This window comes from Oncorhynchus clarkii, unplaced genomic scaffold, assembly GCF_045791955.1.
Source record: "Oncorhynchus clarkii lewisi isolate Uvic-CL-2024 unplaced genomic scaffold, UVic_Ocla_1.0 unplaced_contig_4353_pilon_pilon, whole genome shotgun sequence".
In the NCBI taxonomy this organism is placed as follows: Eukaryota; Metazoa; Chordata; class Actinopteri; order Salmoniformes; family Salmonidae; genus Oncorhynchus; species Oncorhynchus clarkii.
Window position 1 is genome coordinate 92,200 of NW_027258030.1, and position 25,561 is coordinate 117,760.

The 25,561-nt window shown below is 46.3% G+C and overlaps 1 protein-coding gene across 1 annotated transcript in view; it reads left to right on the forward strand.

Annotated features, from left to right (window-relative positions):
• The window catches only part of LOC139394584 (SH3 and multiple ankyrin repeat domains 3b), a 117,438-nt gene that overhangs the window by 33,547 nt on the left and 58,330 nt on the right, over positions 1–25,561 (forward strand). Inside the window, exons 8-15 of the mRNA XM_071142689.1 lie at positions 13,787–13,903; positions 15,033–15,110; positions 15,223–15,289; positions 17,547–17,784; positions 18,508–18,683; positions 21,949–22,062; positions 22,506–22,581; positions 22,727–22,809. Of these exons, the coding sequence (XP_070998790.1) occupies positions 13,787–13,903; positions 15,033–15,110; positions 15,223–15,289; positions 17,547–17,784; positions 18,508–18,683; positions 21,949–22,062; positions 22,506–22,581; positions 22,727–22,809 (949 nt within the window). The remainder of the gene's footprint in view (positions 1–13,786; positions 13,904–15,032; positions 15,111–15,222; positions 15,290–17,546; positions 17,785–18,507; positions 18,684–21,948; positions 22,063–22,505; positions 22,582–22,726; positions 22,810–25,561) is intronic.

The window sequence follows — 25,561 nt, forward strand, 5'->3', positions numbered from 1 at the left end:
TGGTATCTATATGTGATTCTTCACACTGCCACAACGTGGTATCTATGTGTGTATCTACACTGTGCCCTTCACACTGCCACAACGTGGTATCTATATGTGTATCTGCACGGTGCCCTTCACACTGCCACAACGTGGTATCTATATGTGATTCTTCACACTGCCACAACGTGGTATCTATATGTGATTCTTCACACTGCCACAACATGGTATCTATATGTGATTCTTCACACTGCCACAACGTGGTATCTAAATGTGTATCTGCACGGTGCCCTTCACACTGCCACAACGTGGTATCTATATGTGATTCTTCACACTGCCACAACGTGGTATCTATATGTGATTCTTCACACTGCCACAACATGGTATCTATATGTGATTCTTCACACTGCCACAACGTGGTATCTATATGTGATTCTTCACACTGCCACAACGTGGTATCTAAATGTGATTCTTCACACTGCCACAACATGGTATCTATATGTGATTCTTCACACTGCCACAACGTGGTATCTATATGTGATTCTTCACACTGCCACAACGTGGTATCTATATGTGATTCTTCACACTGCCACAACGTGGTATCTATATGTGATTCTTCACACTGCCACAACGTGGTATCTATATGTGATTCTTCACACTGCCACAACGTGGTATCTATATGTGATTCTTCACACTGCCACAACGTGGTATCTATATGTGTATCTACACGGTGCCCTTCACACTGCCACAATGTGGTATCTATATGTGATTCTTCACACTGCCACAACGTGGTATCTATATGTGATTTGTCACACTGCCACAACGTGGTATCTATATGTGATTCTTCACACTGCCACAACGTGGTATCTATATGTGATTCTTCACACTGCTACAACGTGGTATCTATATGTGATTCTGCACGGTGCCCTTCACACTGCCACAACGTGGTATCTATATGTGTATCTGCACGGTGCCCTTCATACTGCCACAACGTGGTATCTATATGTGATTTGTCACACTGCCACAACGTGGTATCTATATGTGATTCTTCACACTGCCACAATGTGGTATCTATATGTGATTCTTCAAACTGTCACAACGTGGTATCTATATGTGATTCTTCACACTGCCACAACGTGGTATCTATATATGATTCTTCACACTGCCACAACGTGGTATCTATATGTGATTCTTCACACTGCCACAACGTGGTATCGATATGTGATTCTTCACACTGCCACAACGTGGTATCTATATGTGATTCTTCACACTGCCACAACGTGGTATCTATATGTGATTCTTCACACTGCCACAATGTGGTATCTATATGTGATTCTTCACACTGCCACAACGTGGTATCTATATGTGTATCTACACGGTGCCCTTCACACTGCCACAACGTGGTATCTATATGTGATTCTTCACACTGCCACAACGTGGTATCTATATGTGAATCTTCACACTCCCACAACGTGGTATCTATATGTGATTCTTCACACTGCCACAACTTGGTATCTATATGTGATTCTTCACACTGCCACAACGTGGTATCTATGTGTGTATCTACACTGTGCCCTTCACACTGCCACAACGTGGTATCTATATGTGTATCTGCACGGTGCCCTTCACACTGCCACAACGTGGTATCTATATGTGATTCTTCACACTGCCACAACGTGGTATCTATATGTGATTCTTCACACTGCCACAACATGGTATCTATATGTGATTCTTCACACTGCCACAACGTGGTATCTATATGTGATTCTTCACACTGCCACAACGTGGTATCTAAATGTGATTCTTCACACTGCCACAACATGGTATCTATATGTGATTCTTCACACTGCCACAACGTGGTATCTATATGTGATTCTTCACACTGCCACAACGTGGTATCTATATGTGATTCTTCACACTGCCACAATGTGGTATCTATATGTGATTCTTCACACTGCCACAACGTGGTATCTATATGTGTATCTACACGGTGCCCTTCACACTGCCACAACGTGGTATCTACACGGTGCCCTTCACACTGCCACAACGTGGTATCTATATGTGATTCTTCACACTGCCACAACGTGGTATCTATATGTGTATCTACACGGTGCCCTTCACACTGCCACAGCGTGGTATCTACACGGTGCCCTTCACACTGCCACAACGTGGTATCTACACGGTGCCCTTCACACTGCCACAACGTGGTATCTACACGGTGCCCTTCACACTGCCACAACGTGGTATCTACACGGTGCCCTTCACACTGCCACAACGTGGTAGCTATGGGACAAAACAGTGGAGAAGTTAAGCCTCATGCTTCAACGCTCCTGGTAATTGCAGAAATTAACCTACTGTTTACCACATGGATCTACGTCAGCGGTCACCAACCTTTTCTGAATAAAGTTCCAGCTCGGAGTCAAAATGCAAGCCGCCATCTACTGATTAAAAAGCGTAAGCCTATGCAACATTAACCAATTAAAAACAGTTCTGGAGCAATGAGGTCTGTGCAGTAGACTATAGGCCCAGTACATTATCCCTGCATATTGGCTATGCTCAGTAGGCTATAGGCCCAGTACATTATCCCTACATATTGGCTATGCTCAGTAGGCTATAGACCCAGTACAATATCCCTGCATATTGGCTATGCTCAGTAGGCTATAGGCCCAGTACATTAGCCCTGCATATTGGCTATGCTCAGTAGGCTATAGACCCAGTACAATATCCCTGCATATTGGCTATGCTCAGTAGGCTATAGACCCAGTACATTATCCCTGCATATTGGCTATGCTCAGTAGGCTATAGACCCAGTACATTATCCCTACATATTGGCTATGCTCAGTAGCCTATAGACACAATACATTATCCCTGCATATTGGCTATGCTCAGTAGGCTATAGACCCAGTACATTATCCCTGCGTATCAGCTTTGCTCTGCAGGCTATAGACCCAGTACATTATCCCTGCATATTGGCTATGCTCAGTAGGCCCAGTACATTATCCCTGCATATTGTCTATACTCAGTAGGCTATAGACCCAGTACATTATCCCTGCATATTGGCTATGCTCAGTAGAATATAGGCCCAGTACATTATCCCTGCATATTGGCTGTGCTCAGTAGGCTATAGACCCAGTACATTATCCCTGCATATTGGCTATGCTCAGTAGGCTATAGACCCAGTACATTATCCCTGCATATTGGCTATGCTCATTAGGCCCAGTACATTATCCGTGCAAATTGGCTATACTCAGTAGGCTATAGACCCAGTACATTATCCCTGCATATTGGCAATGCTCAGTAGGCTATAGACCCAGTACATTATCCCTACATATTGGCTATGCTCAGTAGCCTATAGACACAATACATTATCCCTGCATATTGGCTATGCTCAGTAGGCTTTAGACCCAGTACATTATCCCTGCATATTGGCTATGCTCAGTAGGCTATAGACCCAGTACATTATCCCTACATATTGGCTATGCTCAGTAGCCTATAGACACAATACATTATCCCTGCATATTGGCTATGCTCAGTAGGCTATAGACCCAGTACATTATCCCTGCGTATCAGCTTTGCTCTGCAGGCTATAGACCCAGTACATTATCCCTGCATATTCTATGCTCAGTAGGCCCAGTACATTATCCCTGCATATTGGCTATACTCAGTAGGCTATAGACCCAGTACATTATCCCTGCATATTGGCTATGCTCAGTAGGCTATAGGCCCAGTACATTATCCCTGCATATTGGCTGTGCTCAGTAGGCTATAGACCCAGTACATTATCCCTGCATATCGGCTATGCTCAGTAGGCTATAGACCAAGTAATTTATCTCTGCATAACGGCTATGCTCAGTAGACTATAGACCCAGTACATTATCCCTGCATATCGGCTATGCTCAGTAGGCTATAGACCAAGTAATTTATCTCTGCATAACGGCTATGCTCAGTAGGCTATAGACCCAGTACATTATCCCTGCTCATTGGCTATGCTCAGTAGGCTATAGACCCAGTACATTATCCCTGCACATTGGCTATGCTCAGTAGGCTAAAGGCCTAGTACATAATTCCTGCATGTTGGCTATGCTCAGTAGGCTATAGGCCCAGTACATTATCCCTGCATATTGGCTATGCTCAGTAGGCTATAGACCCAGTACAATATCCCTGCATATTGGCTGTGCTCTGTAGACTCAAGGCCCAGTACATTATCCCTGCATATTGGCTATGCTCAGTAGCCCCAATACATTATCCCTGCATATTGTCTATGCTCAGTAGGCTATAGACCCAATACATTATCCCTGCATATTGGCTATGCTCAGTAGGCTATAGACCCAGTACATTATCCCTGCATATTGGCTGTGCTCAGTAGGCTATAGACCCAGTACATTATCCCTGCATATTGGCTATGCTCAGTAGGCTATAGACCCAGTACATTATCCTTGCATATTGGCTATGCTCAGTAGGCTATAGACCCAGTACATTATCCCTGCATATTGGCTATGCTCAGGAGCCTATAGACCCAATACATTATCCCTGCATATTGGCTACACTCAGTAGTCTATAGACCCAGTACATTATCCCTGCATATTGGCTGTGCTCAGTAGGCTATAGACCCAGTACATTATCCCTGCATATTGGCTATGCTCAGTAGGCTATAGACCCAGTACATTATCCTTGCATATTGGCTATGCTCAGTAGGCTATAGACCCAGTACATTATCCCTGCATATCGGCAATGCTCAGTAGGCTATAGGCCCAGTACATTATCTCTGCATATTGGCTATGCTCAGTAGTCTATAGACCCAGTACATTATCCCTGCATATTGGCTATGCTCAGTAGACTATAGACCCAGTACATTATCCCTGCATATCGGCTATGCTCAGTAGGCTATAGACCCAGTAAATTATCTCTGCATAACGGCTCTGCTCAGTAGGCTATAGACCCAGTACATTATCCCTGCATATTGGCTATGCTCAGTAGGCTATAGACCCAGTACATTATCCCTGCACATTGGCTATGCTCAGTAGGCTAAAGGCCTAGTACATTATCTCTGCATATTGGCTATGCTCTGTAGACTCAAGGCCCAGTACATTATCCCTGCATATTGGCTATGCTCAGTTGGCTATAGGCCCAGTACATTAGCCCTGCATATTGGCTATGCTCAGTAGGCCCAATACATTATCCCTGCATATTGTCTATGCTCAGTAGGCTATAGACCCAATACATTATCCCTGCATATTGGCTATGCTCAGTAGGCCCAGTACATTATCCCTGCATATTGGCTATACTCAGTAGGCTATAGACCCAGTACATTATCCCTGCATATTGGCTATGCTCAGTAGGCTATAGGCCCAGTACATTATCCCTGCATATTGGCTGTGCTCAGTAGGCTATAGACCCAGTACATTATCCCTGCATATCGGCTATGCTCAGTAGGCTATAGACCAAGTAATTTATCTCTGCATAACGGCTATGCTCAGTAGACTATAGACCCAGTACATTATCCCTGCATATCGGCTATGCTCAGTAGGCTATAGACCAAGTAATTTATCTCTGCATAACGGCTATGCTCAGTAGGCTATAGACCCAGTACATTATCCCTGCTCATTGGCTATGCTCAGTAGGCTATAGACCCAGTACATTATCCCTGCACATTGGCTATGCTCAGTAGGCTAAAGGCCTAGTACATAATTCCTGCATGTTGGCTATGCTCAGTAGGCTATAGGCCCAGTACATTATCCCTGCATATTGGCTATGCTCAGTAGGCTATAGACCCAGTACAATATCCCTGCATATTGGCTGTGCTCTGTAGACTCAAGGCCCAGTACATTATCCCTGCATATTGGCTATGCTCAGTAGCCCCAATACATTATCCCTGCATATTGTCTATGCTCAGTAGGCTATAGACCCAATACATTATCCCTGCATATTGGCTATGCTCAGTAGGCTATAGACCCAGTACATTATCCCTGCATATTGGCTGTGCTCAGTAGGCTATAGACCCAGTACATTATCCCTGCATATTGGCTATGCTCAGTAGGCTATAGACCCAGTACATTATCCTTGCATATTGGCTATGCTCAGTAGGCTATAGACCCAGTACATTATCCCTGCATATTGGCTATGCTCAGGAGCCTATAGACCCAATACATTATCCCTGCATATTGGCTACACTCAGTAGTCTATAGACCCAGTACATTATCCCTGCATATTGGCTGTGCTCAGTAGGCTATAGACCCAGTACATTATCCCTGCATATTGGCTATGCTCAGTAGGCTATAGACCCAGTACATTATCCTTGCATATTGGCTATGCTCAGTAGGCTATAGACCCAGTACATTATCCCTGCATATCGGCAATGCTCAGTAGGCTATAGGCCCAGTACATTATCTCTGCATATTGGCTATGCTCAGTAGTCTATAGACCCAGTACATTATCCCTGCATATTGGCTATGCTCAGTAGACTATAGACCCAGTACATTATCCCTGCATATCGGCTATGCTCAGTAGGCTATAGACCCAGTAAATTATCTCTGCATAACGGCTCTGCTCAGTAGGCTATAGACCCAGTACATTATCCCTGCATATTGGCTATGCTCAGTAGGCTATAGACCCAGTACATTATCCCTGCACATTGGCTATGCTCAGTAGGCTAAAGGCCTAGTACATTATCTCTGCATATTGGCTATGCTCTGTAGACTCAAGGCCCAGTACATTATCCCTGCATATTGGCTATGCTCAGTTGGCTATAGGCCCAGTACATTAGCCCTGCATATTGGCTATGCTCAGTAGGCCCAATACATTATCCCTGCATATTGTCTATGCTCAGTAGGCTATAGACCCAATACATTATCCCTGCATATTGGCTATGCTCAGTAGGCTATAGACCCAGTACATTATCCCTGCATATTGGCTATGCTCAGTAGGCTATAGACCCAGTACATTATCCCTGCATATCAGCTTTGCTCAGCAGGCTATAGACCCAGTACATTATCCCTGCATATTGGCTATGCTCAGTAGGGCCAGTACATAATTCCTGCATATTGGCTATGCTCAGTAGGCTATAGACCCAGTACATTATCCCTGCATATTGGCTGTGCTCAGTAGGCTATAGACCCAGTATATTATCCCTGCATATTGGCTATGCTCAGTAGGCCCAGTACATTATCCCTGCATATTGGCTATGCTCAGTAGGCTATAGGCCCAGTACATTATCCCTGCATATTGGCTGTGCTCAGTAGGCTATAGACCCAGTACATTATCCCTGCATATTGGCTATGCTCAGTAGGCTATAGACCCAGTACATTATCCCTGCATATTGGCTATGCTCAGTAGGCCCAGTTCATTATCCCTGCATATTGGCTATACTCAGTAGGCTATAGACCCAGTACATTATCCCTGCATATTGGCTATGCTCAGTAGGCTATAGGCCCAGTACATTATCCCTGCATATTGGCTGTGCTCAGTAGGCTATAGACCCAGTATATTATCCCTGCATATTGGCTATGCTCTGTAGACTCAAGGCCCAGTACATTATCCCTGCATATTGGCTATGCTCAGTAGGCTATAGACCCAATACATTATCCCTGCATATTGGCTATGCTCAGTAGGCCCAATACATTATCCCTGCATATTGTCTATGCTCAGTAGGCTATAGACCCAATACATTATCCCTGCATATTGGCTATGCTCAGTAGGCTATAGACCCAGTACATTATTCCTGCATATTGGCTATGCTCAGTAGGCTATAGGCTGCCTCTCACCCGACTCAGCGTCCCTCTGCCATCCTTCCCTCCACTGAGAAAAGGGGACACAGTCTTCCAGCTGATTGTCAGTCTAAGGGGAGGGAGGGGGCAGCGGTGAGGCTGCCTCTCACCCGACTCAGCGTCCCTCTGCCATCCTTCCCTCCACTGAGAAAAGGGGACACAGTCTTCCAGCTGATGGCGAAACTCAAGTCGTACTGCATTATTTCTGCCTCATGCTCTAATTAATGGTGTTACTCCTATGACCAGAGAAAGTTTAATATTCCTTTCTTTATAACAGACAAAAGCCAGGGCCAGCGGTCTAAGGCCTGAGGTCTAAGGTCTAAGGTCTGAGGTCTAAGGTCTGAGGTCTGAGGTCTAAGGTCTGAGGCCTAAGGTCTAAGGTCTAAGGTCTAAGGCCTAAGGTCTATGGTCTGAGGTCTGAGGTCTGAGGTCTAAGGTCTGAGGTCTAAGGTCTAAGGTCTAAGGCCTAAGGCCTAAGGTCTAAGACCTAAGGCCTTACTTGGATCATCGTGCTCTAGCGACTCCTTGTGGCGGGTCGGGCGCCTGCAGGCTGACTTCGGTCGTCATTCGGATGGTGACACATTGGTGCAGCTGGCTCCCGGGTTAAGAGGAGAGCGGCTTGGCGGTTCATGTTTCAGAGGAGGCATGACTCGACCTTCTACTCTCCCGAGCAAGCAATGAGACAAGATCGTAATATCTCAAAATTGGAGAGACCACTTTGATATACTCATTCATTACAGCTGCAGTGCAGATTTTAGGATGTGGAAGTTGGCAAAATGTGCATTTTATGGCTTATAAAGGTGTTGAATAAAGTGTTGACAGGCTGAATAACAACTTAAACATGAAAACATTAGCTCGGTGCTGTATTCGTTGAGTCTTTCTAGTCATGGTTTTAGTTTTTAAATCTCACAGTATCAACTTTGCTGTGAGTTCAAGGCTACATTTTACAGTCAATGGCTTGAGGAAACTGTGCAGACAAGGTGTTCTGAGCTATCTGATTGGCCAATTGATTTCTATCTTCTGACTCATTAAATGGTCAAAAATGGAAACACTTTGCCTTACCGGCGCTAGGGCTGCTGAATCAAGTGCACCCACAGCCAACAGCACTGTAGGTGCACTGCTGAATCAAGTGCACCCACAGCCAACATCACTAGGGCTGCTGAATCAAGTGCACCCACAGCCAACATCACTAGGGATGCTGAATCAAGTGCACCCACAATCAACATCACTAGGGCTGTTGAATCAAGTGCACCCACAGCCAACATCACTAGGGATGCTGAATCAAGTGCACCCACAATCAACATCACTAGGGCTGCTGAATCAAGTGCACCCACAGCCAACATCACTAGGGATGCTGAATCAAGTGCACCCACAGCCAACAGCACTGTAGGTGCACTGCTGAATCAAGTGCACCTACCGCCAACAGCACTAGGACTGCTGAATCAAGTGCACCCACAGCTAACGGCACTAGGGCTGCTGAATCAAGTGCACCCACAGTCAACATCACTAGGGCTGCTGAATCAAGTGCACCCACAGCCAACATCACTAGGGATGCTGAATCAAGTGCACCCACAATCAACATCACTAGGGCTGCTGAATCAAGTGCACCCACAGCCAACATCACTAGGGCTGCTGAATCAAGTGCACCCACAATCAACATCACTAGGGCTGCTGAATCAAGTGCACCCACAGCCAACATCACTAGGGATGCTGAATCAAGTGCACGCACAGTCAACATCACTAGGGCTGCTGAATCAAGTGCACCCACAGCCAACAGCACAAGGGCTGCTGAATCAAGTGCACCCACAGCCAACATCACTAGGGATGCTGAATCAAGTGCACCCACAATCAACATCACTAGGGCTGCTGAATCAAGTGCACCCACAGCCAACATCACTAGGGATGCTGAATCAAGTGCACCCACAGCCAACAGCACTGTAGGTGCACTGCTGAATCAAGTGCACCTACCGCCAACAGCACTAGGACTGCTGAATCAAGTGCACCCACAGCTAACGGCACTAGGGCTGCTGAATCAAGTGCACCCACAGTCAACATCACTAGGGCTGCTGAATCAAGTGCACCCACAGCCAACATCACTAGGGATGCTGAATCAAGTGCACCCACAATCAACATCACTAGGGCTGCTGAATCAAGTGCACCCACAGCCAACATCACTAGGGCTGCTGAATCAAGTGCACCCACAATCAACATCACTAGGGCTGCTGAATCAAGTGCACCCACAGCCAACATCACTAGGGATGCTGAATCAAGTGCACGCACAGTCAACATCACTAGGGCTGCTGAATCAAGTGCACCCACAGCCAACAGCACAAGGGCTGCTGAATCAAGTGCACCCACAGCCAACATCACTAGGGATGCTGAATCAAGTCCACGCACAGTCAACAGCACTAGGACTGCTGAATCAAGTGCACCTACCGCCAACAGCACTAGGACTGCTGAATCAAGTGCACCCACAGTCAACATCACTAGGGCTGCTGAATCAAGTGCACCCACAGCCAACATCACTAGGGATGCTGAATCAAGTGCACCCACAGCCAACATCACTAGGGCTGCTGAATCAAGTGCACCCACAGTCAACATCACTAGGGCTGCTGAATCAAGTGCACCCACAGTCAACATCACTAGGGCTGCTGAATCAAGTGCACCCACAGCCAACAGTACTAGGGCTGCTGAATCAAGTGCACCCACAGTCAACATCACTAGGGCTGCTGAATCAAGTGCACCCACAGCCAACAGTACTAGGGCTGCTGAATCAAGTGCACCCACAGTCAACATCACTTGGGCTGCTGAATCAAGTGCACCCACAGCTAACGGCACTAGGGCTGCTGAATCAAGTGCACCCACAGTCAACATCACTAGGGCTGCTGAATCAAGTGCACCCACAGTCAACATCACTAGGGCTGCTGAATCAAGTGCACCCACAGCCAACATCACTAGGGATGCTGAATCAAGTGCACCCACAATCAACATCACTAGGGCTGCTGAATCAAGTGCACCCACAGCCAACATCACTAGGGATGCTGAATCAAGTGCACCCACAGCCAACAGCACTGTAGGTGCACTGCTGAATCAAGTGCACCTACCGCCAACAGCACTAGGACTGCTGAATCAAGTGCACCCACAGCTAACGGCACTAGGGCTGCTGAATCAAGTGCACCCACAGTCAACATCACTAGGGCTGCTGAATCAAGTGCACCCACAGTCAACATCACTAGGGCTGCTGAATCAAGTGCACCCACAGTCAACATCACTAGGGCTGCTGAATCAAGTGCACCCACAGCCAACAGTACTAGGGCTGCTGAATCAAGTGCACCCACAGTCAACATCACTAGGGCTGCTGAATCAAGTGCACCCACAGCCAACAGTACTAGGGCTGCTGAATCAAGTGCACCCACAGTCAACATCACTTGGGCTGCTGAATCAAGTGCACCCACAGCTAACGGCACTAGGGCTGCTGAATCAAGTGCACCCACAGTCAACATCACTAGGGCTGCTGAATCAAGTGCACCCACAGTCAACATCACTAGGGCTGCTGAATCAAGTGCACCCACAGCCAACATCACTAGGGATGCTGAATCAAGTGCACCCACAATCAACATCACTAGGGCTGCTGAATCAAGTGCACCCACAGCCAACATCACTAGGGATGCTGAATCAAGTGCACCCACAGCCAACAGCACTGTAGGTGCACTGCTGAATCAAGTGCACCTACCGCCAACAGCACTAGGACTGCTGAATCAAGTGCACCCACAGCTAACGGCACTAGGGCTGCTGAATCAAGTGCACCCACAGTCAACATCACTAGGGCTGCTGAATCAAGTGCACCCACAGCCAACATCACTAGGGATGCTGAATCAAGTGCACCCACAATCAACATCACTAGGGCTGCTGAATCAAGTGCACCCACAGCCAACATCACTAGGGCTGCTGAATCAAGTGCACCCACAATCAACATCACTAGGGCTGCTGAATCAAGTGCACCCACAGCCAACATCACTAGGGATGCTGAATCAAGTGCACGCACAGTCAACATCACTAGGGCTGCTGAATCAAGTGCACCCACAGCCAACAGCACAAGGGCTGCTGAATCAAGTGCACCCACAGCCAACATCACTAGGGATGCTGAATCAAGTGCACCCACAATCAACATCACTAGGGCTGCTGAATCAAGTGCACCCACAGCCAACATCACTAGGGATGCTGAATCAAGTGCACCCACAGCCAACAGCACTGTAGGTGCACTGCTGAATCAAGTGCACCTACCGCCAACAGCACTAGGACTGCTGAATCAAGTGCACCCACAGCTAACGGCACTAGGGCTGCTGAATCAAGTGCACCCACAGTCAACATCACTAGGGCTGCTGAATCAAGTGCACCCACAGCCAACATCACTAGGGATGCTGAATCAAGTGCACCCACAATCAACATCACTAGGGCTGCTGAATCAAGTGCACCCACAGCCAACATCACTAGGGCTGCTGAATCAAGTGCACCCACAATCAACATCACTAGGGCTGCTGAATCAAGTGCACCCACAGCCAACATCACTAGGGATGCTGAATCAAGTGCACGCACAGTCAACATCACTAGGGCTGCTGAATCAAGTGCACCCACAGCCAACAGCACAAGGGCTGCTGAATCAAGTGCACCCACAGCCAACATCACTAGGGATGCTGAATCAAGTCCACGCACAGTCAACAGCACTAGGACTGCTGAATCAAGTGCACCGACCGCCAACAGCACTAGGACTGCTGAATCAAGTGCACCCACAGTCAACATCACTAGGGCTGCTGAATGAAAGTGCACCCACAGCCAACATCACTAGGGATGCTGAATCAAGTGCACCCACAGCCAACATCACTAGGGCTGCTGAATCAAGTGCACCCACAGTCAACATCACTAGGGCTGCTGAATCAAGTGCACCCACAGTCAACATCACTAGGGCTGCTGAATCAAGTGCACCCACAGCCAACAGTACTAGGGCTGCTGAATCAAGTGCACCCACAGTCAACATCACTAGGGCTGCTGAATCAAGTGCACCCACAGCCAACATCACTAGGGCTGCTGAATCAAGTGCACCCATAGCCAACCTCACTTGGGCTGCTGAATCAAGTGCACCCACAGTCAACATCACTTGGGCTGCTGAATCAAGTGCACCCACAGTCAACATCACTAGGGCTGCTGAATCAAGTGCACCCACATCCAACATCACTAGGGATGCTGAATCAAGTGCACCCACAGTCAACATCACTAGGGCTGCTGAATCAAGTGCACCCACAGCCAACAGTACTAGGGCTGCTGAATCAAGTGCACCCATAGCCAACATCACTTGGGCTGCTGAATCAAGTGCACCCACAGCCAACATCACTAGTGCTGCTGAATCAAGTGCACCCATAGCCAACATCACTAGGGATGTAGAATCAAGTGCACCCACAGCCAACAGTGCCAAACAAATAAAGCCAATATGAATGCAAGGCTTTACAGTTGGGATTTTTACAAAAATGTTTGGCGATCGACTAGGAATGCCTTGGAGAACGGTTGGAGACCACTGGTGTAGAGAATCATTGTACTAAATTCATCTCTAAACTTCTGAGAAATATCTCTTCAATAACCAAAAATATTGTACTTTCACTTGTTTGAAGCTGGTGTACAACCCGAAAGTACAAGATGCAGAAATGAAACTTAAGAATGGGAAGCATAGAAGAAGTGCACATAGAATAGATCTACCGCTTCGTAGATTTGCTTTCAATGAGTCACATATCTATAACTTCTATTTCTATGTGAATTTGGGATCACCCAAAAAGGGACATATTACAAACCTCACGCAGAGACATACAAATGGTATCCGCAAGTTAATCTGACTCTGGGGAATTAGGTAAAGGGAACTCCTGAAGAATCTATTTCATCAAAAGGCATTCCCACCCTGTTGTCTACAAAATCATGGGAAGATTAGATCATCTATGTGACAGGTTGTTTCTCTCCAGGCGTTTCGTCATGGTAACGTGCATGTGGTTTCTCTCCAGGCATGTCGTCATGGGAACGTGCAGCACCTGGAACATCTGCTGTTTTACGGAGCCGACATGAGCTCTCAGAATGCCTCAGGGAACACTGCCCTGCACCTGTGTGGTCTATACAACCAGGTAACACTACACCTGTGTGGTCTATACAACCTGGTAACACTACACCTGTGTGGTCTATACAACCTGGTAACACTACACCTGTGGTCTATACAACCAGGTAATACTACACCTGTGTGGTCTATACAACCAGGTAACACTACACCTGTGTGGTCTATACAACCAGGTAATACTACACCTGTGTGGTCTATACAACCTGGTAACACTACACCTGTGTGGTCTATACAACCAGGTAACACTACACCTGTGTGGTCTATACAACCAGGTAACACTACACCTGTGTGGTCTATACAACCAGGTAACACTACACCTGTGTGGTCTATACAACCAGGTAACACTACACCTGTGTGGTCTATACAACCAGGTAATACTACACCTGTGTGGTCTATACAACCAGGTAACACTACACCTGTGTGGTCTATACAACCAGGTAATACTACACCTGTGTGGTCTATACAACCAGGTAACACTACACCTGTGTGGTCTATACAACCAGGTAACACTACACCTGTGTGGTCTATACAACCTGGTAACACTACACCTGTGTGGTCTATACAACCAGGTAACACTACACCTGTGGTCTATACAACCAGGTAATACTACACCTGTGTGGTCTACACAACCAGGTAACACTACACCTGTGTGGTCTATACAACCAGGTAATACTACACCTGTGTGGTCTATACAACCAGGTAACACTACACCTGTGGTCTATACAACCAGGTAACACTACACCTGTGTGGTCTATACAACCAGGTAACACTACACCTGTGGTCTATACAACCAGGTAATACTACACCTGTGTGGTCTACACAACCAGGTAATACTACACCTGTGTGGTCTATACAACCAGGTAACACTACACCTGTGTGGTCTATACAACCAGGTAAGACTACACCTGTGTGGTCTATACAACCAGGTAACACTACACCTGTGTGGTCTATACAACCAGGTAATACTACACCTGTGTGGTCTATACAACCAGGTAACACTACACCTGTGTGGTCTATACAACCAGGTAACACTACACCTGTGTGGTCTATACAACCAGGTAACACTACACCTGTGTGGTCTATACAACCAGGTAAGCAGGGCTGTTATGTGTGACTGACTGTGATGTTTCCTTTCTCAGGACGGCTGTGCCAGAGTTCTGCTGTTCAGAGGAACAAATAAAGACATTAAGAACTACAACAACCAAACAGCTTTTCAGGTAATGAACTACAACACAGAATGCAGTGTGATTTGGTATAGTTTTAATGCTTGTTTCTGACAATGGTTCACTGTGGATCCAAATAGAAAGATATATGTGTGTGTGTGTGTAGGTGGCCATCATTGCTGGGAATTTTGACCTGGCAGAGATCATTAAGATACATAAGGCCTCAGACGTAGGTGAGTCCATCCTGTCTGTGTTTAACCATGTGGAACCCTAACCCTTCTCTGTGTGTTAATGTCTGTGTTTAACCATGTGGAACCCTAACCCTTCTCTGTGTGTTAATGTCTGTGTTTAACCATGTGGAACCCTAACCCTTCTCTGTGTGTTAATGTCTGTGTTTAACCATGTGGAACCCTAACCCTTCTCTGTGTGTTAATGTCTGTGATTAACCATGTGGATGTGGGGAACCCCAACCCTTCTCTGTGTGTTAATGTCTGAGTTTAACCATGTGGATGTGGGGAACCCTAACCCTTCGCTGTGTGTTAATGTCTGTGTTTAACTATGTGGAACCCTAACCCTTCTCTGTGTGTTAATGTCTGTGATTAACCATGTGGATGTGGGGAACCCAAACCCTTCTCTGTGTGTTAATGTCTGTGTTTAACCATGTGGAACCCTAACCCTTCTCTGTGTGTTAATGTCTGTGATTAACCATGTGGATGTGGGGAACCCAAACCCTTCTCTGTGTGTTAATGTCTGTGTTTAACCATGTGGATGTGGGGAACCCTAACCCTTCTCTGTGTGTTAATGTCTGTGATTAACCATGTGGATGTGGGGAACCCTAACCCTTCTCTGTGTGTTAATGTCTGTGTTTAACCATGTGGAACCCTAACCCTTCTCTGTGTGTTAATGTCTGTGATTAACCATGTGGATGTGGGGAACCCCAACCCTTCTCTGTGTGTTAATGTCTGTGTTTAACCATGTGGAACCCTAACCCTTCTCTGTGTGTTAATGTCTGTGATTAACCATGTGGATGTGGGGAACCCAAACCCTTCTCTGTGTGTTAATGTCTGTGTTTAACCATGTGGATGTGGGGAACCCTAACCCTTCTCTGTGTGTTAATGTCTGTGTTTAACCATGTGGATGTGGGGAACCCTAACCCTTCTCTGTGTGTTAATGTCTGTGTTTAACCATGGGGAACCCAAACCGTTCTCTGTGTGTTAATGTCTGTGTTTAACCATGTGGATGTTGGGAACCCTAACCCTTCTCTGTGTGTTAATGTCTGTGTTTAACCATGTGGATGTGGGGAACCCTAACCCTTCTCTGTGTGTTAATGTCTGTGTTTAACCATGTGGAACCCTAACCCTTCTCTGTGTGTTAATGTCTGTGTTTAACCATGTGGATGTGGGGAACCCTAACCCTTCTCTGTGTGTTAATGTCTGTGATTAACCATGTGGATGTGGGGAACCCTAACCCTTCTCTGTGTGTTAATGTCTGTGATTAACCATGTGGATGTGGGGAACCCTAACCCTTCTCTGTGTGTTAATGTCTGTGTTTAACCATGTGGAACCCTAACCCTTCTCTGTGTGTTAATGTCTGTGTTTAACCATGTGGATGTGGGGAACCCCAACCCTTCTCTGTGTGTTAATGTCTGTGTTTAACCATGTGGATGTGGGGAACCCTAACCCTTCTCTGTGTGTTAATGTCTGTGTTTAACCATGTGGATGTGGGGAACCCTAACCCTTCTCTGTGTGTTAATGTCTGTGTTTAACCATGTGGATGTGGGGAACCCTAACCCTTCTCTGTGTGTTAATGTCTGTGTTTAACCATGTGGAACCCTAACCCTTCTCTGTGTGTTAATGTCTGTGTTTAACCATGTGGATGTGGGGAACCCTAACCCTTCTCTGTGTGTTAATGTCTGTGATTAACCATGTGGATGTGGGGAACCCTAACCCTTCTCTGTGTGTTAATGTCTGTGTTTAACCATGTGGAACCCTAACCCTTCTCTGTGTGTTAATGTCTGTGATTAACCATGTGGATGTGGGGAACCCTAACCCTTCTCTGTGTGTTAATGTCTGTGTTTAACCATGTGGAACCCTAACCCTTCTCTGTGTGTTAATGTCTGTGTTTAACCATGTGGATGTGGGGAACCCCAACCCTTCTCTGTGTGTTAATGTCTGTGTTTAACCATGTGGATGTGGGGAACCCTAACCCTTCTCTGTGTGTTAATGTCTGTGTTTAACCATGTGGATGTGGGGAACCCTAACCCTTCTCTGTGTGTTAATGTCTGTGTTTAACCATGTGGATGTGGGGAACCCTAACCCTTCTCTGTGTGTTAATGTCTGTGTTTAACCATGTGGAACCCTAACCCTTCTCTGTGTGTTAATGTCTGTGTTTAACCATGTGGATGTGGGGAACCCCAACCCTTCTCTGTGTGTTAATGTCTGTGTTTAACCATGTGGATGTGGGGAACCCTAACCCTTCTCTGTTTCTCAGTGCCTTTCAGAGAGAGCCCTTCCTATTCCTCAAAGCGCCGACGTCTGGGTGGGGCCAATAATGTTGGTGTGTGTGGCTCATCATCTCCCCGTTATCTGATTCGCTCAGCCAGCGACAACGCTCTGGAAAGCCCCGCCTCTTCTTCCCCCGGCCCCTCCCTCCACAGCCTGGAGAACACAAACACTTCCAACCGGCAGGCAGACACACACAGCCTTCGCAGACAGACACGGCGCCTCAGGTACACACGCAGCTGTCGCAGACAGACACGGCACCTCAGATACACAGACAGCCTTCGCAGACAGACTTGGCGCCTCAGGTGCACAGACAGCCTTTGCAGACAGACACGGCGCCTCAGGTGCACAGACAGCCTTCGCAGACAGACACGGCGACTCAGGTACACAGACAGCATTCGCAGACAGACACGGCGCCTCAGGTACACACGCAGCGGTCACAGACAGACACGGCGCCTCAGATACACACACAGACTTCGCAGACAGACACGTCGCCTCAGGTACACACACAGCCTTCGCAGGCAGACATGGCGCCTCAGGTACACACACAGCCTTCGCAGGCAGACTCGGCGCCTCAGATACACACACAGACACACACAGACCGACCGACAGAGACACACAGACAGACAGACAGACAGACAGACAGACAGACAGACAGAGAGAGAGAGAGACAGACAGACAGACAGACAGACAGACCGGCAGACAGACAAACAGGCAGACAGGCAGACAGGCAGACAGACACACAGACACACAGACAAATACACACACACACAGGCAGACAGACAGAGATACACACCTGCCTGCGTGCTTGTGTGTGTATGTCTGTGTGTCCGTGCTTGTGTGTGTATGTCTGTGTGTCCATGCTTATGTGTGTGTATGTCTGTGTGTGCGCGTGCGTGCGTGCACGTGCGTGCGTGTGTATGTCTGTGTTTTCATGTGTGTTTGTATAGCCCGAGTGGCAGGCTACAGAGGGACCCCAGCCCGCCCCCATCTCCCCCCAGCCCAGTGCAGCATGGGAAACGTAGGCTGTACAGCGCCGTGCCGGGGAGGACGTTCATCGCTACCCGCTCTCACACACCGCAGGGCCCCGGAGAGATCAGCCTGCATCGTGGGGAGAGGGTCAAAGGTCAGACACTCCTCTCTCTCCAATCGGCTGTCTTTCCACACTGTCCAATTTGCTGTCTCCTCCTCACTGTCCAATCAGTTGTTAGAGGAACCAGCAGACAGGGACAGGGTTAGAGGAACTAACAGACAGGGAACTAACAGACAGGGTTAGAGGAACTAACAGACAGGGAACTAACAGACAGACAGGATTAGAGGAACCAACAGACAGGGTTAGAGGAACTAACAGACAGGGAACTAACATACAGGGTTAGATGAACCAACAGACAGGGTTAGAGGAACTAACAGACAGGGAACTAACAGACAGGGTTAGAGGTACTAACAGACAGGGTTAGAGGAACTAACAGACAGGGTTAGAGGAACAAAAATACAGGGAACTAACAAACAGGGTTAGAGGTACTAACAGATAGGGAACCAACAGACAGGGTTAGTGGAACCAACAGACAGGGTTAGAGGAACCAACAGACAGGGTTAGAGGTACTAACGGAAAGGGAACTAACAGACGGTTAGAGGAACTAACAGACAGGGTTAGAGGAACTAACAGACAGGGTTAGAGGTACTAACAGAAAGGGAACTAACAGACGGTTAGAGGAACTAACAGACAGGGTTAGAGGAACTAACAGACAGGGTTAGAGGTACTAACAGACAGGGTTAGAGGTACTAACAGACAGGGAACTAACAGACAGGGTTAGAGGAACTAACAGACAGGGAACTAACAGACAGGGTTAGAGGTACTAACAGATAGGGAACTAACAGACTGGGTTAGTGGAACCAACAGACAGGGTTAGAGGTACTAACGGAAAGGGAACTAACAGACGGTTAGAGGAACTAACAGACAGGGTTAGAGGTACTAACAGACAGGGTTAGAGGTACTAACAGACAGGGAACTAACAGACAGGGTTAGAGGAACTAACAGACAGGGAACTAACAGACAGGGTTAGAGGAACTAACAGACAGGTTTAGAGGTACTAACAGACAGGGTTAGAGGTACTAACAGACAGGGAACTAACAGACAGGGTTAGAGGTACTAATAGACAGGGTTAGAGGAACTAACAGACAGGATTAGAGGAACTAACAGACAGGGAACTAACAGACAGGGTTAGAGGAACTAACAGACGGGGTTAGAAGAACTAACAGACAGGGTTAGAGGTACTAACAGACAGGGTTAGAGGTACTAACAGACAGGGTTAGAGGTACTAACAGACAGGGAACTAACAGACAGGGTTAGAGGTACTAACAGACAGGGTTAGAGGTACTAACAGACAGGGAAGTAACAGACAGGATTAGAGGTACTAACAGACAGGTTTAGAGGAACCAACAGACAGGGAACTAACAGACAGGGTTAGAGGTACTAACAGACAGGGTTAGAGGAACTAACAGACAGGTTTAGAGGTACTAACAGACAGGGTTAGAGGTACTAACAGACAGGGAACTAACAGACAGGGTTAGAGGTACTAATAGACAGGGTTAGAGGAACTAACAGACAGGATTAGAGGAACTAACAGACAGGGAACTAACAGACAGGGTTAGAGGAACTAACAGACGGGGTTAGAAGAACTAACAGACAGGGTTAGAGGTACTAACAGACAGGGTTAGAGGTACTAACAGACAGGGTTAGAGGTACTAACAGACAGGGAACTAACAGACAGGGTTAGAGGTACTAACAGACAGGGTTAGAGGTACTAACAGACAGGGAAGTAACAGACAGGATTAGAGGTACTAACAGACAGGTTTAGAGGAACCAACAGACAGGGAACTAACAGACAGGGTTAGAGGTACTAACAGACAGGGTTAGAGGAACTAACAGACAGGTTTAGAGGTACTAACAGACAGGGTTAGAGGTACTAACAGACAGGGAACTAACAGACAGGGTTAGAGGTACTAATAGACAGGGTTAGAGGAACTAACAGACAGGGTTAGAGGAACTAACAGACAGGGAACTAACAGACAGGGTTAGAGGAACTAACAGACGGGGTTAGAAGAACTAACAGACAGGGTTAGAGGTACTAACAGACAGGGTTAGAAGTACTAACAGACAGGGTTAGAGGTACTAACAGACAGGGAACTAACAGACAGGGTTAGAGGTACTAACAGACAGGGTTAGAGGTACTAACAGACAGGGAAGTAACAGACAGGATTAGAGGTACTAACAGACAGGGTTAGAGGAACTAACAGACAGGGAACTAACAGACAGGGAACTAACAGACAGGGAACTAACAGACAGGGTTAGAGGAACTTACAGACAGGGTTAGAGGTACTAACAGACAGGGTTAGAGGAACTAACAGACAGGGAACTAACAGACAGGGAACTAACAGACAGGGAACTAACAGACAGGGTTAGAGGAACTAACAGACAGGGAACTAACAGACAGGGAACTAACAGACAGGGAACTAACAGACAGGGTTAGAGGAACTTACAGACAGGGTTAGAGGTGCTAACAGACAGGGAACTAACAGACAGGGTTAGAGGTGCTAACAGACAGGGAACTAACAGACAGGGTTAGAGGTGCTAACAGACAGGGAACCAACAGACAGGGTTAGATGTGCTAACAGACAGGGAACTAACAGACAGGGTTAGAGGAACTAACAGACAGGGAACTAACAGACAGGGTTAGAGGAACTAACAGACAGGGTTAGAGGAACCAACAGACAGGGTTAGAGGAACTAACATACAGGGAACTAACAGACAGGGTTAGAGGAACTAACAGACAGGGAACTAACAGACAGGGTTAGAGGAACTAACAGTCAGGGTTAGAGGAACTAACAGACATGGTTAGAGGAACTAACAGACAGGGAACTAACAGACAGGGTTAGAGGTACTAACAGACAGGGTTAGAGGAACTAACAGACAGGGTTAGAGGAACCAACAGACAGGGAACTAACAGACAGGGTTAGAGGAACTAACAGACAGGGAACTAACAGACAGGGTTAGAGGAACCAACAGACAGGGTTAGAGGAACTAACAGACAGGGTTAGAGGAACTAACAGACAGGGTTAGAGGTACTAACAGACATGGTTAGAGGAACTAACAGACAGGGTTAGACGAACCAACAGGCAGGGAACTAACAGACAGGGTTAGAGGAACCAACAGACAGGGTTAGAGGAACCTACAGACAGGGAAATAACAGACAGGGTTGGAGGAACCAACATTCCTATATTAATATGTAAAATTGTTCCAGTACTGAGTATAGGAGAAGGGGGGAATGCAATAGTTTATACAGTATAGTATTATGCATGTATTCCTATGTTAATATATTCTATTGTTACAGTGCTGAGTATAGGAGAAGGAGGGTTCTGGGAGGGTTCAGTTAAAGGACGGACCGGATGGTTTCCTGCTGACTGTGTTGAAGAGGTCCAGATGAGACAGTACGACCCACGCCTAGGTAACACACAAACGTTTTCTTCTTTCCTCGTGGGGACCTAAAAGTGATTTACTTCCAAAATCCTAACCCCAAACCCTAACCCTAAATATAACCCTAATTCTAACCCTGGTCCTAATTGTACCCCTATCCCTAAACCTAACCCCAAAGCAATTTTCCTCACGGGGACTTGGGAAATGTCCCCACGAGGGAGAGTTTTCCTTGTTTTACTATCCTTGTGTGGGAATTTTGGGGATTTAAAGTCCCCACAAGGACAGGAGAACCAACCCTCACACACATCATACTGTGTGTTCTGCTTAGCCTATTGCAGGTCCTCTAACCCACATTCTCCCTCTAATGGAAGAGGAGGACATGTTTCAGAGAATGAGGACATGTCTCTTGACTGAAGTGTGTGTGATTTGTGTGCGTGTGTGCTTGCGTGCATGTGCGTTGGCTGGTGTATATAGAAACACGAGAGGATCGCACCAAGAGGCTTTTCAGACATTACACCGTGGGTTCCTATGACAACTACACTTCCTACAGGTAGCTAATGTACACACACACACACACACACACACACACACACACACACACACACACACACACACACACACACACACACACACACACACACACGTATTATAAGTCCGCTTCTATTGTATAACTGATCCTTGCCCTCTGACCCCAGTGATTATGTCATCGAGGAGAAGAGTTCTGTGCTACAGAAGAGAGACAGTGAAGGATTTGGCTTCGTCCTCCGTGGAGCTAAAGGTAAAGAGGGTTGGAATGTACCTAGGGTTAGGAGAATGTACCTAGGGTTAGGAGAATGTACCTAGGGTTAGGAGAATGTACCTAGGGTTAGGAGAATGTACCTAGGGTTAGGAGAATGTACCTAGGGTTAGGAGAATGTCCCTAGGGTTAGGAGAATGTACCTAGGGTTAGGAGAATGTACCTAGGGTTAGGAGAATGTACCTAGGGTTAGGAGAATATATCTAGGGTTAGGAGAATGTACCTAGGGTTAGGAGAATGTACCTAGGGTTAGGAGAATGTACCTAGGGTTAGGAGAATGTACCTAGGGTTAGGAGAATGTACCTAGGGTTAGGAGAATGTACCTAGGGTTAGGAGAATGTACCTAGGGTTAGGAGAATGTATCTAGGGTTAGGAGAATGTACCTAGGGTTAGGAGAATGTACCTAGGGTTAGGAGAATGTACCTAGGGTTAGGAGAATGTACCTAGGGTTAGGAGAATGTATCTAGGGTTAGGAGAATGTATCTAGGGTTAGGAGAATGTATCTAGGGTTATCTAGGGTTAGGAGAATGTATATAGGGTTAGGAGAATGTACCTAGGGTTAGGAGAATGTACCTAGGGTTAGGAGAATGTACCTAGGGTTAGGAGAATGTATCTAGGGTTAGGAGAATGTATCTAGGGTTAGGAGAATGTATCTAGGGTTAGGATAATGTATCTAGGGTTAGGAGAATGTATCTAGGGTTAGGAGAATGTATCTAGGGTTCGGAGAATGTTTCTAGGGTTAGGAGAATGTACCTAGGGTTAGGAGAATGTACCTAGGGTTAGGATAATTTATCTAGGGTTAGGAGAATGTATCTAGGTTAGGAGAATGTATCTAGGTTAGGAGAATGTATATAGGGTTTGGAGAATGTATCTAGGTTCGGAGAATGTATGTAGGGTTAGGAGAATGTATCTAGTGTTAGAAGAATGTATCTAGGGTTAGGAGAATGAATCTAGGGTTATCTAGGGTTATGAGAATGTATCTAGGGTTATGATAATGTATCTAGGGTTAGGAGAATGTACCTAGGGTTAGGAGAATGTACCTAGGGTTATGAGAATGTACCTAGGGTTATGAGAATGTACCTAGGGTTATGAGAATGTATCTAGGGTTAGGAGAATGTACCTAGGGTTATGAGAATGTATCTAGGGTTAGGAGAATGTATCTACGTTTAGGAGAATGTATCTAGGGTTAGGGTTAGGAGAAAGTATCTAGGTTAGGAGAATGTATCTAGGGTTAGGAGAATGTACCTAGGGTTAGGAGAATGTACCTAGGGTTAGGAGAATGTACCTAGGGTTAGGAGAATGTACCTAGGGTTAGGAGAATGTACCTAGGGTTAGGAGAATGTACCTAGGGTTAGGAGAATGTCCCTAGGGTTAGGAGAATGTACCTAGGGTTAGGAGAATGTACCTAGGGTTAGGAGAATGTACCTAGGGTTAGGAGAATATATCTAGGGTTAGGAGAATGTACCTAGGGTTAGGAGAATGTACCTAGGGTTAGGAGAATGTACCTAGGGTTAGGAGAATGTACCTAGGGTTAGGAGAATGTACCTAGGGTTAGGAGAATGTACCTAGGGTTAGAAGAATGTACCTAGGGTTAGGAGAATGTATCTAGGGTTAGGAGAATGTACCTAGGGTTAGGAGAATGTATCTAGGGTTAGGAGAATGTACCTAGGGTTATGAGAATGTACCTAGGGTTAGGAGAATGTACCTAGGGTTAGGAGAATGTACCTAGGGTTAGGAGAATGTACCTAGGGTTAGGAGAATGTATCTAGGGTTAGGAGAATGTATCTAGGGTTAGGAGAATGTATCTAGGGTTATCTAGGGTTAGGAGAATGTATATAGGGTTAGGAGAATGTACCTAGGGTTAGGAGAATGTACCTAGGGTTAGGAGAATGTACCTAGGGTTAGGAGAATGTATCTAGGGTTAGGAGAATGTATCTAGGGTTAGGAGAATGTATCTAGGGTTAGGAGAATGTATCTAGGGTTAGGAGAATGTATCTAGGGTTAGGAGAATGTATCTAGGGTTCGGAGAATGTTTCTAGGGTTAGGAGAATGTACCTAGGGTTAGGAGAATGTACCTAGGGTTAGGATAATTTATCTAGGGTTAGGAGAATGTATCTAGGTTAGGAGAATGTATGTAGGGTTAGGAGAATGTATCTAGTGTTAGAAGAATGTATCTAGGGTTAGGAGAATGAATCTAGGGTTATCTAGGGTTATGAGAATGTATCTAGGGTTATGATAATGTATCTAGGGTTAGGAGAATGTACCTAGGGTTAGGAGAATGTACCTAGGGTTAGGAGAATGTACCTAGGGTTATGAGAATGTACCTAGGGTTATGAGAATGTATCTAGGGTTAGGAGAATGTATCTACGTTTAGGAGAATGTACCTAGGGTTAGGAGAATGTATCTAGGGTTAGGAGAATGTACCTAGGGTTAGGAGAATGTACCTAGGGTTAGGAGAATGTACCTAGGGTTAGGAGAATGTACCTAGGGTTAGGAGAATGTACCTAGGGTTAGGATAATGTATCTAGGGTTAGGAGAATGTATCTAGGGTTAGGAGAATGTATCTAGGGTTATCTAGGGTTAGGAGAATGTATATAGGGTTAGGAGAATGTACCTAGGGTTAGGAGAATGTACCTAGGGTTAGGAGAATGTACCTAGGGTTAGGAGAATGTATCTAGGGTTAGGAGAATGTATCTAGGGTTAGGAGAATGTATCTAGGGTTAGGAGAATGTAT